The sequence below is a fragment of the Bos javanicus genome, chromosome 28 (genome assembly GCF_032452875.1).
Source record: "Bos javanicus breed banteng chromosome 28, ARS-OSU_banteng_1.0, whole genome shotgun sequence".
NCBI lineage: Eukaryota > Metazoa > Chordata > Mammalia > Artiodactyla > Bovidae > Bos > Bos javanicus.
In genome coordinates, this window is record NC_083895.1 from 30573006 (window position 1) to 30590225 (window position 17220).

At 35.3% G+C, this 17220-nt stretch overlaps 1 protein-coding gene across 7 annotated transcripts in view; it reads right to left on the minus strand.

Annotated features, from left to right (window-relative positions):
• The window catches only part of P4HA1 (prolyl 4-hydroxylase subunit alpha 1), a 100226-nt gene that overhangs the window by 69036 nt on the left and 13970 nt on the right, over positions 1 to 17220 (minus strand). For 2 of the 7 annotated variants that reach the window (XM_061405293.1, XM_061405290.1), the window contains exons 2-5: positions 8874 to 9019; positions 5354 to 5461; positions 3977 to 4073; positions 2347 to 2498 (exon numbers count right to left, since the gene is read on the minus strand). In XM_061405293.1, the coding sequence (XP_061261277.1) occupies positions 2347 to 2498; positions 3977 to 4073; positions 5354 to 5429 (325 nt within the window). In that variant the 5' untranslated portion in view covers positions 5430 to 5461; positions 8874 to 9019. Of the gene's footprint in view, positions 1 to 2346; positions 2499 to 3976; positions 4074 to 5353; positions 5462 to 8873; positions 9020 to 13536; positions 13623 to 17220 lie in introns of all 7 variants that reach the window. The other 5 variants (XM_061405289.1, XM_061405291.1, XM_061405295.1 and 2 more) reach the window with 4 other exon arrangements.

Consider the following 17220-nt stretch of genomic DNA (forward strand, 5'->3'; position numbering starts at 1 on the left):
ATAGTGTTCATCAATCAAGGTTTGCTCTACATAAATCCTAATATTAATTTTTAAATGTTTTACATAAAATATAGCAAAAATCAAATTCAGAAATTACTGGTAACTATGTAACTCCTAGGGCTTCCCTGATGGCTCAGCAGGTTAAGAATTTGCCTTCAGAGGAGGAGACACAGGAGATTTGATCCCTGATCAGCAAGATCCCCTGGAGGAGGAAAATGGCAACTCCTCCAGTATTTTTGCCTAAAAAACATCCCATGGACCTACATGATGATCTTTTATTTAGTTTGTTTCACTTTTTCTATTTTATATTCAGTGCTCCCATTTCACTTAGTTTATGTTTTCCAATTTCCCCATCTCTTTTTTTTTTTTTTTTTGATGTTCTCAAGGCTTTATCAAGCATAGTAGTCAAGTTTTTGTATACATATATATGTATAATATATATATTTTAGAAAACTTACGAAATTTTGCCTAATTAAAAAATGTATGACATTTTGATTACACTTTTTTTTACTTACTATAAATAAAATGCTAAATTTTTAATTAAAAAATACAGACATACAACAAGCAACAAAGGTTTACTGTACAAAACAAGGAACTATAGTCAATATCTTGTAAAAATCTATAATGGAAAATAATTTCAAAAATAACATATGCATATATATAAATGAATCACCTTGCTGTGTACCTGAAACACTTCAATATATATATATATATTAAGGGAATATATATATACTTCAATAAATATATATATTAAGGGAAAAATATATACTTCAATAAAATATATATATTAAGGGAAAAAATCCCATGAACAGAGGAGCCTGGCAGGCTACAGTCCAAAGGGTTGTAAAGAGTTGGACACAACTGGGCTACTAAGCACAAGTACATACATATAACTCCGAAGGAAAATGGATGCTAAATACTCCCTTAATAAATCAATACAACAGAAACAAAAAGTGATTTAAAATTTGAATAATATATGTGTCATCATTTGCAGATCAAAGTTAGGTATGAGACTTCCCTCCACGCTCATTTACTTATAATCAACTACGTACATACTCTGATCATCAAAAGGCCAGGTATTTTTATGTTAATTGAAATGTATAAATAAACAACTAGCTGAAGAGGTCTAAGTTCATATTAAGCATATTCTTTATAGTTTTAAGTCACAAAATCCACACAATTTTTACAAGCAAGTTTTACAGAGAACTGTAATGTTTTTTATGCCTCAAAAAAAAAATCTCCTAGAAGTTGCTTAAAATCCTCTCCAATAAGAGAAAATGCTTATCTACTATGGCATTATGGGGTACTACCACAGATTAAAATACCAAAGTCTTGAGGCTTATCTTATTTTAAAAACACTTAGGTCATACAGGTTGTTACTTGAGGTTTTTTTTTAATAATAAATAAACATGTGTATATGTATATATGTATACAAACGCATATATATATGAATATATATGACCTTAAAAATATTCTCATGGTGTTATATAAGAGAGCAAATGATCATAGGTATTTCCTTCTCATGTCAAAATATTTATAAGTGCTTGCCTTAATTTTTCTTAGCACGGTTTTCCTGTCCTATGCATAATAGCTTAGTTTACTGCTCACAAACACTTGAAAGCACCCTTGGAGTACTTCACCTACACAGCTGGCTCAGTTCTTTTCTTTTTTTGCCATCTTCAATCATTCAACAAATAAATACTATGTACTAAGCATAATAATACCTTTACTTCCTTAAACTTCAGACTTAGTTTTCTGTATATGTTACTTAAATATCTCAAACATCTCATTACTCCAACTATAATTTTACTATTTCATTGAGAAGGACATTCATTATTACTGTTTGGAGTCTCACTTTTTAAATTTATAGTTTATGTTAAACAAAACAATCCTAAGCTTCAAAGTACTAGGAAAAACACAGCTAATGTTTTCCCTTATCAGTACCACTCCCAGTATGTTAATAATTGATTAGAAGATAAAGAACTAGCCATAAATTTTTAAAATCTGAAGGTAATCCTAAAATGCAAATGATTATCCTCAGAAATGAAGCTATATGCCAATAATTGATTCACTTTAGTGTATTTCAAAGTAAAAAGGACCAGTGTTAAGTAAATGAAGAGTAGAAATTACTTTTTTAAGAATAAAATTTTATTTTTCTTTGTTTTCAGTGTTTACTCATTTTTTTTTAAATCAAGAATTCAGGATCTAGGCTAAACTAACTCTAGTCAAATCAAACACATTTCAGCAATAATTGAGTTGAATTTATCACTTCTTTTGGCATTTCTACAGGTAGTACCCAAAATGCTTTTTTTTTTTTTGGCTCGTTAGTTTTACCATCTGACTTACCATCTGACATATCCTTAAGGACCAGATTCTCCAACTCACTCCACTCAGTGTTCAGACGTTTCATTAATTTGAATGCATTTACAGGGTGTCCAACAAATCCTTCTGGATCTTTTGTCGCTGTGCTGGTTAACCGATCTAATTTCTCTGCCCATCTAAAATGTAAGACACAAATGGAATATACATAAAGTAAATACACACTTAATGAGGAAGAACATAATTTAGTAAAGCACTCAAAAAAGATTAGAGGTTTTTGAGTTAAAACTATACCTAAAAATATTTTAAGCAAAATTATAAAGATTTTTAAAAAAGCAAGATTCTCTTACAGATAAAATCTAATTTGGAAAAATTAAAATATAAGACTTTTTTAGTTTTATGTTTCTCCCAAATGGTTACAGTAAATGTAACATATCTTAGTAAAAGTTGATTGGACCCCTCTAGTAAGAATCTCGGAGAAGGCAATGGCACCCCACTCCAGTACTCTTGCCTGGAAATTCCCACGGGCGGAAGAGCCTGGTAGGCTGCAGTCCATGGGGTCACTAAGAGTCGGACACAAATGAGCAACTTCACTTTCACTTTTCACTTTCATACACTGGAGAAGGAAATGGCAACCCACTCCAGTGTTCTTGCCTGGAGAATCCCAGGGATGGGGGAGTCTGGTGGGCTGCCATCTATGGGGTCGCAGAGTCGGACATGACTGAAGCAATTTAGCAGCAGTAGCAGCAGCAGTAAGAATCTAAAAATTTATTTCCCTACAAGTCCAAATAATTGATTATTACAAAGTACACATCATCCCAATCCAAATTCAGTTACATATTCATTTAAATCACACTTACAGAAAAATTTTGTACTCAGTACTTAGAAACTATATTTTAAAACAGAAAAACTGGGGCTTCCCTGATAGTCCAGTGGTTGAGAATCTGCCTGCCAACTCAGGGGATACAGGTTCCATCCCTACACCAGGAAGATCCTACATGTAGTGGTAACTAGGCCCATGAACAACTGCTGAAGCCCATGCACCTAGAGCCCAGGTACGCAACAAGAGAAGCCACCGCAACAAGAAGCCCGGGCACTGCAACTAGAGACAGCCTGAGCAGAGCAATGCAGACCCTGCACACCCACGCAGAAAGAAAGAAAGAAACCTTAAAAATAAATACATAAATAAATAACCTGACTACTTAGCTACTCATTAAACAAACGCTAGGAACTCTCAGGTCAGGATTAACTATGAACCTGAGTCAATTAAAGATAAATTAGCATTTGAAGAAAAACCTATCAATTAAATAATACTATACTTACCACTGTAATCTCTAGAATGCAACCATAAAACTAAAGGCTAAATAGCAGTGGAAAATTGCTTGATTAGGGAGGATAGAAGATATTAGCAACTATTTAAAAAAAAAAACAAAAAAACTGTCAATTACCTGTATCCATTTACATTCTTATCTCAATCCATAGTCTTCCACATGAAGTCTTTAATTGGGCCTAACTTTTGTTTTCTGTGGTCCTATTTTAGCCCTTATCCGGCCTTTTAAGACTGACAGAGGGCTTTTATTTTCACTTAAAGAATGTTTTACCCAGGAAGAAAACATCCAGGTGGAGTCAGTCATAATAAGTAAAACACTTGACTTACTTTTTTATTTGTTCTAATTTGTCCTCTTCTGCCTTTATATAGTCTTTCAGGGAAGTCACCAGATCTTTTTCAGTATGAATCAAATCAGTCATCTGACCTAGAAAGAAGAAAAGAGAAGACAGTTATCAAATACCCATACATACCCACCCATACGTCAAAGCAAGTTTTCTAGAATAATTTAAGAATGATTGCGAATGCTTCATTTAATGAAAGGACTTAACTGGCATGAACCAGGTATCTTGGAGAGAGCATCATTTTTTTTCTTTTAAAACCAAATAAATAAAAATTAAGCCCCAAACTTTTCTAGGCATGTGGTCCAATTCTAATTTTCAAGCTACTTAATTCTGCAAGCTTGGATATCGACAAATTATTCATCTAAGAATTTATTTTTTTAATTTCAAAACATTACTTTCCAAGGATCAACATTTCTTCTTCCCTACCTCCCCCCTCATCTTTTTTGGGTTTTGAGACTACTGAGGATTAAATTTTTATTCAATTTGACAAAGATCACACTAACAAAAAGTTAAAACTTTTAAAGTTTAACTTTTAAACTTAAAAACTTCACAACTGAAATTCAAATATCCATATTTAGTTATTCCTAATGGGATGAGAGAAAAAAGTTGCACAATTGTGTCTCTTTGCGACCACATGGACTGTAGCCCACCAGGCTTCTCTGTCCATGGGATTCTCCAGGCAAGAACACTGGAGTGGGTAGCCATTCCCTTCTCCAGGGGATCTTGCTGACTCAGGGATCAAACCTAGGTCTGCATTTCAGGCAGATTCTTTACTGTCTGAGCCACTGCTGCTGCTGTTGCTAAGTCGCTTCAGTTGTGTCCGACTCCTAGAGACCCCATGGACTGCAGCCTACTAGGCTCTTCCATCCATGGGATTTTCCAGGCAAGGGTGTGGGTTGCTGTTGCCTTCTCTGGTCTGAGCCACTAGGCAAGCCTCAATAGGATGAGAAAACTCATCATTTTACATTCCAAAATTAAGTGTCATAAATATACTTGCTTGTGTTTTATTTAGCTCCACAATCACATAAGGGTAAAACTGGTCAACAGGATGTAGGAAAACACCTCTTTTAAAACATATAAAGTATTCATATAGGAAAATAAAGACTAAGTATATATATTAAGTGATTTGCCAGGTAGACTCTATCAGAGAATTTTCTTTTGTATGCTTTACTAAGTTTTGGCAATCAGAAAAAATTAAATATTTAAATATGAAGGAAAAAAGAAAGATTTTTAGAGGGGTAGGGACTGAAGTAATGTTTCAGTCCCTGAGAATATAATGTATTTGTTTTTACCGATTTAAAAATATGAAAAAAAGGAAATTTTTAAATACAAAAACAAACACAATAAAATAATTAAGACTTACCAATAGAAGTAAAAAAGCCTGGATGGGCCAAAGACTGGGGAAGTAGAATCCCTACAACTAAAATATACCAGATCATCTTCAAAGGTTTAATTTTACAGGCTCACACACCTACAAGAGAAATATGGCCATTATTTAAAACAAAGGAAGGATAGGAAAAGTTCCTAACCTATTTTTCCTATGAATAAAATGGAAGTCAGACTTTAAGATTGCCCATAGAACACTGTTAATTCTAGTAAACTGATTTAATAACTTAGTAAGAGCTACTATCTTATTTTTCATAGAAGAGTACTCACTTGATATTTCATGTTAAAAGAAAAATATACATGTTTGCTATCACCATGATAATGTATGCTTAAAAATGCTGTTTGTTTTCTCTTTAGTTACTATTACAGTTAGATCAACCGGATGGTAGTATACTTTTTCATTAAGTTTACTCTGCGATCTAGACCTAAGTCATGAATTTCCCATTAAAATATACCACTTTATTAGAGTAACTTAATTTAAATACTACCAAAATACATTCTAAAATGTTAGAATATATTTAAAGGGACAAAATGTTTCAGAGCTTTCTGATTAATCCCCTTAATTCCTAACTTGGTCCATCTTTTCCCTACAATGGCTTTAGATTTTAAAATAAGTTCAATTAAAAGTTGTAGGTTTGGAGGTGATGAATATGTCCCAAAATATACTGCAGGGACTGATGGCTGAAGAACACTGTGAAACTACTCAAAATCAACCAATCATGAACATTAAATAGGTGAATAGTGTGGTATTTAAGCTAGCAAGCTGTCGATTTAGGCTAGTAATCTCTCTCAAAGGACCCAAAGTTGAGCTTTTTCTACTGTGTTCTACGTAAAAAATCCTTAGCCCAGGACATAGCTCTAGCATTCAGGGAGAAAAAAAAAAAAAAAACTGGCAGCAAAGCCCTTCTGTCTTTCTTTTCTGGAATGGATTCTTCATGGCAGATGCAGATTTTCAACTAACCAGCAGGTTTTACCCTGCTTTCCCAAAGGCCCTGTTAGCACTCTTCTCTTGCTCCTTCTTTACCACATAAACACGGACTTTTAAGTTCTTCTTTATTACCTTACAGGAAAACAAGTTACCCCTGTAACACTGTTTACACCAATAACAGACACCCATTGCTTATTCTCACTTGTCACCCTATTCCTCTTTGTGCAGGCACCTCTGACTCTCCCCAAGAGACTTCACCGAAAGCAACAGGTTCAAGTCCACACTAGAAAACTCCCTATCATTCTCACACACACACACACACACACACACACCATTGTCCACAATAGAAAACTCCCAATCTCTCCCTCTCTCTCTCTCTCACACACACACACCCCAATACACATACACACACGCCATTTTCCTCCTAACTTGAATCAATAAAAATAGATCACCACAGAAACTGACATGCTGGAAGTCCTCCTAAGTTTCCCCCAGAACCACACAGTAGTGAAATACACTGTTCTCTTGGCTGCCTTACAGTGACTCTTTGGGAAGGCTTCTAGAATGTAGCAGATGCAGACACTTCCTCTCCTGGGCTCTTGCCAAAGCCCAAGGTTTTTTCAAAATCCTGGGCTGTCTGAACAGTCTAGAATTTTCTCACTGTTTAAACAGATTTCTGCCATAATTTCTTCATAAATGAATGTTATTTCCAGCAAATACAAATGCTTTTGCTGTACCAAGAGAAGGCTAACCAGAAATGTTGTCTAAACATTAGCTCTGATGAGAAAGTTTAGATCTGTCAGATAAGAAGTTATCATTTTTTTCATTGCTAAAATGTATTTTGTCACTAAAGTTTCTCTGTCTTCTTTTATTGTCCTTAAACCTTACAATGAATCAAGAAACACTGGCCTACAGAAATTACCACAAAAGCTTGAAAATTTCTTTATTCTAGATGAAATAAAGAGTCATAATAACAAAAAACAACAAAAGTTACTGGACCTCTGAAAAGAGAATTTTTAAACTTAAAAATAAGATAATCTAAAGCCAAATGGAATTAAAATACCCAAAATAACAGGTTTATATATTGTTTTATAAAAACTATAAACTAGGAAACTAAAGAAAACAGAGCTCATTTAAGGAACTCCTGCAAATCAATAAAAAACCCAAGACATCAGCAGAGAGGTGGGCTGAAAATGAAAGCCACTCCGTCGCATCCAACTCTTTGTGACCCCATAGACTGTAGCCCACCAGGCTCCTCTGTCCATGGAATTCTCCAGGCCAGAATACTGGAGTGGGTAGCTGTTCCCTTACCGAGAGGATCTTCCCAACCCAGGGATTGAACTCAGTTTTCCTGCATTGCAGGCGGATTCTTTACCATCTGAGCCACCAGGGAAGCCCAATGAGTGGGTTAAGAACCCAGAAAGCCACAAAAGAGGAACTACAGTTAACGAAACCGACTGAAATAAAAACTGACTCATCAGTAATCAAGGACTCAAGAAGTTGAAATAAGATAGCCAGTTTTTGCCTATCAAATGAACAATTAAATGTAACAACTAAATTTAAAATACTTAATGATGATAGTGCTATATGTCAAGAAACTTAAAATGAACATATTCCTTACTTGTAAATTCAAATGAAAACGAGATTTGAAAATTAACATCAATCCTACAACATTCATTGCTGGTGGGATTGCAAAATGGTACAGTCACTTTGGAAAACAGTTTGGCAATTTCTTAAAAAATTAAATACACTCTTACCATATGATCCAGCAATCATGTTTAGTATTTACTCTAAGGAGTTGAAAATTTATGTTCACAAAAGCCTGCACATGGATATTTATAGCAACTTTATTTATAATGGGCAAAACTTGGAAGCAACCAAGATGTCCTTCAGAAGGTGAACAGATAAACTGTGATACATCTAGGCAATGGAATATTATTCAATGCTAAAAAAGAAATGAGCTATCAAGCCATTAAAAAACATGGAGGAATTAAAAATATTACTAAGTGAAAGAAGTTAATCTGAAAAGGCTATATACTGTATAATTCCAACTATATAATATTCTGGAAGAGGTGAAACTATTAAGAGAATAAAAAGATTAGTAGTTGGCAGAAGAAGAGGGGGGATGAACAAACGGAGCACAGAGGATTTTTAGGGCAGTGAAAATACTGTGTAATATCATAATGATGAATACATATCACTATACATTTGTTCATTTTCACAGAATTTACAACACTAAGAGTGAAGGGGTAATGTTAAACTATGGCCTTTGGGCAATTATGATGTGTCAATGTAGATTCATTAATTTTTAAAAATACGCCATTCTGGTGGGGGGCTACACATATTGGGAGCAGGGAGTACATGCGACATTTCCATACCATCCTCTTAATTTTGTTATGAAGCTAAAACTGCTCTAAAAAATTAAGTCTTAAAAAAAATAAACACCATACAACTCTGGTGGAATCTATACTGAAGAAGATTAAGTTTCTACTACACTCTGATAGAAAGTTAGTAATAAATACTAATCAAAACAAAGAAAAAACTTAACATTATAATATCATAATTTTACCAAAAAAATATGCAGAGGAAATTCACCAAAATGTAGTTGTCTCTGGAGAGCAGAACATTACGTGATTTTTTTCTTTCCTATTTTTCAGTATTTTCCAGATGTCAAGGGTTTGGGCATTCCTGGTGGTTCACTGGTAAAGAACCCACCTGCCAATACAGGAGACACAAGTTTGATCCCTGGAGAAGGAAGATTCCTGGAGAAGGAAATGGCAACCCACTACAGTATTCTTGCCTGGGAAATCCCACAGACAGAGGAGCCTGGTGGTCCACTGTCCATGAACTCACATTAAGAGTCGGACACAACTTAGCAACTAAACAACACAGGGTATATTTACTTTTATACTCAATGCTTATTTTTTTCTCATGTAATAGGTTCTTATTATTTAATTTTATTGAAGTACAGTTGTTTTGCAATGTGCAAGTCTCTGCTGTACAGCAAAGTGACTCAGGTATATACATACATTCTTCAAAATATTCTTTTCCATTATGGTTTATCACAGGATATTGAATATAGTTCCCTGTATATATAGTAGCCTGCTCCAGAGTGGGACCATGTTGTTTATGGGTCCCATATATAAGAGTTTACATCTGCTGATCCCAAACTCCCCGTCTTTCTCTCCCCCCACACCCTTTCCCCTCTGCAGCCACAAGTTTGTTCTGTGAGTCTTTTTCTGTTTTGTAGACAGGTTTATTAGTGTCATATTTTAGATTCCACATATAAGGGATACCATAGGATATTTGTCTTTCTATTTCTGAGTTACTTCACAGTATGATAATCTCTAGTTGCATCCATGTTGCTGCAAATGGCCTTCCATTCTTTTTCATGACCGAGTGGTATCCTATTTTATATAGGTACCACATCATCTTTATCCATTCGTCAATGAACATTTGGATGTTTCTACATTTTGGCTGTTATGAACGATGCATGTATCTTTTGGAACTATAGTTTGTCTGGGTATGTGCCCAGGAGTGGGACTGCTGGATCATATGGCAGCTCTGTTTTTAGTTTTCTGAGGAACTGCCACACTGTATTTCACAGGGGCTGTACCAACCAACATGACCGCCACCAGTGTAGAAGGGCTCACTTTTCCGTACACTCTCTGCAGCATTTTCCATTTGTAGACTTTTTAATGATGGCCATTCTGATGGTACTCCACTGTAGTTTTGGTTTGCATTTCTCTAATTATATTTGCTTTTATAATGACAAAAATTAACTCTATACAAAATAAAAAACCTAAAACATCAACTTCCATATTTTGGCACCGTAAGACTTTAACGAAATGGTTAACCACACTCTAACACAATAAAGTAGCTAACATATTTGCATATGTCCCATTTTCTAACTCGATAATCCTCTAGATTTCTTGCTGTGCTTCAAAGACTGTTAAGCTTATTTGAAAGCAACCGAAAGTGTGCCACTCCTGACAATGTAGTGGCACACTTTTCTATTCTCCTTTCTCCCACAAATAGACATATGACCCAGGCTAAGCCAGTCATTGACCCTCATTCCTATGAATTTAACTGTTGAAGAGTGGGCTTGTGAAATGGTAAAAAGCAGCTCTTTCTGGAATTGCTACGCTCAGAGGACATGAATTTGGAGCTGCCTGTGACCATCTGTGCCACCTGACAAGCATACACAGGAACTTAGTCTATAAAAATGACAAAGTTATGCAGAAACAAGCAGTTTTACAAGCTCCATGGCCCTGATTCTTATAGTTTCTGCTCTGAACCTGTGAACTTCCCCAATAATCTTCCAACTCAGCTGAGGGAGCCTGTAAATTCCCTTTTTCTTAAACTAGTTTAAGTTGGATTTCTGTCACTTGCAATAGAAAATTCAGACCCTCTCACAGCATTACTCCAAATTACCATGCCAACCTAAACTAGTTAATATAAATGAAGATAGAGTATATAACAGTGGTTCTAAACTTTAGCTGTATCAGATCACCCAATGGTCAAAGTACCTAGATCACATATGCAAGTTCTCAGGTGACGCTGCTGCTGCTGTTCTGGTGATCACACTTTGAGAACCACAGGATATGACTACCTCTTGAAATCATACAAAAGATGCACTCTGTCTTTAAAATATATTTTACTTCAATTTATTTTTTAGAACATGTCACAGAATTTCTAATTACTCTAGGGAATGGTTTCTCTAATCTGTCTGAATACTATGCCTCATGCACATTCTTTAGAAACCTTAAGTGGCATGTTTATAGACAAGCATATCCTTATCAATCACAGGTTTTTAAAACATAATGATTTCATCACTTACGATGTCTCACTTCCATTTATTACCACCTTTGTTCAGTTAGCAGCATGCAAAGCAATCATTATGTACAACTAAGAGTAAAGCATCCCAAAAGACATTAGGGTTTTATCAAAAACAGGAAGACATAAATGCCTTCTGTTCTAAATCCTCAAACAAGCTTGAAATAGAATTTAAATGGGTTAAAGAGGATGCAATCTTCTTCAAAAGAAGGTAAATCCCAGATCCCAGAGAAGACACAATGAAAGAAAGACGGAGAAGAAGAGAAGGGAGAAAGGAGGAAAGGAAAGAAAGACAAAGAAGAGGCAGATACAAAGACAAATTTATACAGGAATAAAATTTATTACTGAAGCAGTATGGATAAGTTACTCATAATATTTTAGTTCTTGGTTGGATGGCAGTTTCATGAGTGTTTATTAATCTATAAATAATCTATATATATATTACATATAATGTTTGAAATGCATGAATATTTTTAAATTAAAAAAATTTTTTTAATTTTAAATATTTCTAAAACTATAAAGAAAACAACAACCTGGGAAACATATTCTCTGGTAGACCTGGACAAAAATAAAATGCAAAGTGTACTGTTTATCTAAAACTTCCCTACTGTCCTTCTAGAAAAGTCCAGTCCCACATATTCACAGATCAACCAAACCTGGGAACTATAGTTAAACAGTTCTACTATTTTAAATATGACTCTGAGTTATCAGGATTCACTGAACTGTATATTTAGGTTATTCAATGGATTACTAGAACAGGGCATCTGGCAAATAATTCTATTAGCCTTTTGGTCTAACATTTTTCTTCCAAGAAAAAAAATGCAACATTAACAAGTCTGTCTTTCCCAAACAAATCACTCAAAAATTAGGCAGACTAAAGAATGCTTGATATTCTAATCTTTCTCTGACATGAAAAACTTTTTACAGGGCTCCCTCTAACAGTCTCTCCACATCTTCCACAACTTGTTCCAAACCCTCTTTAGAGGGTTCCAACTTTAAGATTATTTTTCCTCATACAAATTCCATACTCAACTGTTGGTTTTCCTGACATTTGTGTTAGACTTTAATCTTTCTGACAGGTTTTATGGTCAGCACAAAATATCAACACACATTCAAGCTGCTAATTCAGGCCACTGCAACGTGGTATACACATCTAGACAGAACGTCTCTTTCATATAAGCAGGATGGATTTTCCAAGACAACTAAGAGTGATTGCTAATAGAACCAGTTATATTTCTGTTCTGCCCTGTAATTGCTCTGCCAATTACCATTTGTTTTAACTTAACTCTAAGAATCCCAGTCATACTTCTACTCCCAAAGAGAGTGAGCTGCATCTCTGGTACATACATAGAGTCTGGGATGAGTGCTTCAATGGTATGACCAACTTTTCGATTAAAAACCCAGAAGTCATGCTAGCCTCTTTGCCACAATTTTCTATACTTGAGCAGTGAACCCAGTGTTTGGCATCATTCCAATGGAACAGCAGTTTAGGATATGATTGGAGAGAACCTCTAAACCAAGATACTGCCCTTAACTGAAAGTGCTATGTAGGCTGTCTTTCAGAGGTTCTTCCAAAGCTCAGTCTTCCCTGTCAGAAGTAATCTGAAGATAAGATCATTTCAAAAACACACGCTTGTTTTTCCCTACATGGCACCTCAATCATCCCTACTCTTTCTCCTGGAAATTGCCCCCTTCTACCTTTTTAACTGCCCTAGTTCACCCGTAATTCATTCCCACAGTTTTACCAGTCATATTATATAGCATGATACTTCTCCCTGACCAAGTGGCCATTCAAAGTTCTTTGTCAGAAAATTTGAAAATGAAACTGAGAAAAGTGGTGGCAGGCACTCTTTGAATGTCTGAACTATTTTACAAATAAAGCTTGGGAAAAGTTAGGGACCAAGTGAATGAAGCCTATTTAGAAAGATTTTAAGATGATGCACATACACAGAGAGGAAGACAGACAAGAGACAGAAGAAAACATGCGGATGTTCCAATTATTCTGGAAATTTAATCATACTCCTGACCTCTGTTGCTAAGACAACTTCCTATCGCCATAATTCTTAAATTCCATTATGGACTAGTATGAGTTAAGATTTCTGTTTAACCCAGAGTCCAAATGAATACACTTTCTCTCCTCTCTAAAGAAGAAGATGTCCACCAATATATTGTGAGAAAGCCCTTAAACAAAGAAGGTAAGAAACCCACTACCAAAGCACCCAAGATTCAGCGTCATATTACTCCATGTATTCTGCAACACGAATGCTGGCCTATTGCAACACTATTGCTCTGAAGAAACAGTGTACTAAGAAAAATAAGGAAGAGGCTGCAGAATATGCTAAACTTTTGGCCAAGAGAATGAAGAAAGCCAAAGAAAAATGGCAATAACAGATTACCAAGAGATGGAGGCTGTCCTGAGAACTTCTGAGTCCAGTCAAAAATGAGATGTTCCAAGAGTGACAAATAAGATCTAACATCAGATCTAAAAAATAAAAAAAAAAATATATATATATACATACACACACACTTTTACTCATCAACCCTGTTTCTTTAAGGCAAACTAAAAAAGGTAAATAATTCTCATGTGTTTACTACTCTCTATTCCCTAGCACCAAAAAGCAATATTTTTCAATGATCTTTTAAATGTTTTTCTTAATTTTAGAAATTCAATGAATATATGTGAGATACAAAGTTTAAGAATAAATATGATTTTAATCCATTAAAAAAATATTTAAACTGGATTCACAATTGAAGTTAAGCTCAATATTTAAAGTTTCTATTTCTAAGAAAGTCAAGTTCCCCTAAACCAGAAACATTTTAATAATAAGTGTAGGCTGAGGGGAAAGTTTGAGAATGAAACAAATCTTATTTATAATTAAAATGGTGCCATTCTTCAATGATTTTTAAACTGTGTATTTTAAACTGTAAAATATACCTCTCAATTATTTCCAACACTTTAGTTAGCAATGCATACATTTCCCAATATAGGATAAAGTATCAGGATTCTTTTCTAAGAACAGGAAAAAAACAAAAATTACCGTACGTGAGACTAGGAGGCCTGCAATTTAGTAAAATTTCATCAGTAATGTTGACTTTTATTTGGTGGTCCCTTTAAAGGGAAGCAGAATAAGCAAAAAGGTAAGGTATCTAATATGAGGCCAAACTTGACCACCAGCTAATAATAAAAAAACAGCAGTACTTCAGATGAAAGTGCCTTGGACAATGCCTGACACCTAGGAGACACTTAAGAAATGTTACTTTTGGATGTGGGGCAAGAGCACAAGAATAAATAGATTTGTTGCCAAGAGTATCTCAAAGGACATGGAAAAAGAGGTGACTTGGAGAACTGCGGGAAGCCCAGGCAACCTCAACCCTGGGCTAAGGCAGTGAAAAGGACCAAGAAGCCCAATCTACTAGCAAACAGATGCACAGGCTTTATAATTTAGAAATGTGAGTGGGAGAAAAAAGTGGACAGAGGCAGTGGAAGGGAAGAAGTAAAAGAAGTAAACATTAAATTATACATGCTCTCCTTGTGGCTTATAAAAATGCTGGTATTTCCCAAAATTAACATAGTCTATATATTTCTCATCTGATGAATTTGCAGTATCTTCTCTTTGTTAATGAAACTATGTGCTTTATAACATGAATATCAATAAATATTGATTAGGATATTAAAAAAAGCAATAATATAAAACACAGCAATTCTTTAGAAATCAAAAAATGTTAACAATTGTCTGAGAGGGAATCACAGTCCATTCTCTTTACTCAATTTCTGCATTTTAATAAACATTTTTAACAGAAAATTTGTATTTCTATAAATAAACAAATATGCAAGCTAACAAATGAAGTCAAAGTAGCACTGAAGTGAAAAGATCAAGTCAAATCATTGGGTTAGTAAAATTCAAATGAGCAACTCCATACTTCTACTAGGGCATAATACCACCATCAATCCCTTCTGCTCAAAAACAATTTGTATGTATATTTGATTTACAGAAAAAATCCTGATAAGGCAACTGCAGTGTCTTTGCCACCCTTAGGATACAATTGGAAAATAAAATCTTGTACAATACACATTTTAGATTTATTAAACTTAAGGAATATGTGGGCTTCCCAGGTAGCTCAGTGGTAAAGAATCCACCTGCCAATGCTGGAGACTTGGGTTTGATCCCAGGTCGGAAAGATCCACTGGAGGAGGAAATGGCAATCCACTCCAGTATTCTTGCCTAGGAAATCCCATGGACAGGGGAGACTGGTGGGCTATAGTCCATGCAGTTGCAAAACAGTCAGACACGACATAGCCAGTAAAACAACAACAAGGAACATGTGGTAAAACAGACTATTCCAAAACAACTGCTTTCAATGAAACTTAAAGATTGATTTTTTAAATTATTTTAACTGGAAGATAATTACTTTACAATATTGTGATTTTTGCCATACATCGACATGAATCAGTCATGGGTGCACATGTGTCCCCCCATCCTGAACCCCCTCCCAAATCCCTCCCACCCTATCCCTCTGGGTTGTAGTAATTTTTTTTTTAAAGCAAGCTAATACTACTTGAAAAATTATCATTTACAAAAAAGCAACATTCCCTTTAGAAAAGGACCTGTCCATACAAACAAGAACCAATCACCAGAAGCAACAGCAACCAATATGTTAATTACCTGGGAATAAACTTAAGAAAACTTTATATTGACCCTAAAATTAACTCAAAATGTATCCAAGATTATCTTGAAATCTAAAACTATAAACCTCTTGGGGAAAAAAGAGGTGTAAATCTTCATAACCTTGATTAAGCACTTAAACATTGATATCTAGACAATAATTTCTTAGATATGACACATAAAAAGCACAAGAAACCAAGGAAAAAATTAAACTGGACTTCATCAAAATTTAAAACTTTCATCTTTCAGGAAACTTAAAAGACAACCAAAAGAATGGTAAAAAAAAAAAAAAAAATTAAATTAAAAATCATATCTCTAACAAAAGTTTAATACCTAGTATACAGTATTCTTAGAACTGAACAATAGAAAAATAATCCACTTTTTAAATGAGAAAAGGGTTTGAAGAGACATTTCTCCAAAGAAGCCACAAATGGCCAATAAGTACATGAAAAAACTCAACATCACTAGTCATTCAGTTGCTTAGTCGTGTCCGACTCTTTGCGACCCTATGGACCGCAGCACGCCAGGCCTCCCTGTCCATCACCAACTCCCAGAGTTTACTCAAACTCACATCCATCGAGTCGGTGATGCCATCCAAACATCTCATCCTCTGTTGTCCCCTTCTCCTCCTGCCTTCAATCTTTCCCAGCATCAGGGTCTTTTCAGATGACTCAGTTTTCAGGTGGCCAAAGTATTGGAGTTTCAGCTTCAGCATCAGTCCTTCCAATGAACACCCCGGACTGATCTCCTTTAGGATGGACTGGCTGAATCTCCTTGCAGTCCAAGGGACTCTCAAGAGTCTTCTCCAACACCACAGTTCAAAAGCATCAATTCTTCTGCGCTCAGCTTTCTTTATAGCCCAACTTTCACATCCATACATAACTACTGGAAAAATCACAGCCTTGACTAGACAGACCTTTGTTGGCAAAGCAATGTCTCTGCTTTTTAATGTGCTGTCTACGTTGGTCATAACTTTCCTTCCATAGAGTAAGCGTTTTTTAATTTCATGGCTGCAGTCACCATCCGCAGTGATTTTGGAGCCCCCAAAAATCAAGTCTGTCACTGTTTCCCCATCTATTTGTCATGAAGTGATGGAACCAAATGCCATGATCTTAGTTTTCTGAATGCTGAGCTTTAAGCCAACTTTTTCACTCTCCTCTTTCACTTTCATCAAGAGGCTCTTTAGTTCCTCTTCACTTTCTGTCATAAGGGTGATGTCATCTGCATATCTGAGGTTATTGATATTTCTCCCAGCAATCTTGATTCCAGCTTGTGCTTCATCCAGCCCAGTATTTCTCATGATGTACTCTGCATATAAGTTAAATAAGCAGGGTGACAACATACAGCCATTATATACTCCTTTCCCGATTTGGAAACAGTCTGCAGTTCAATGTCCAGTTCTAATTGTTGCTTCCT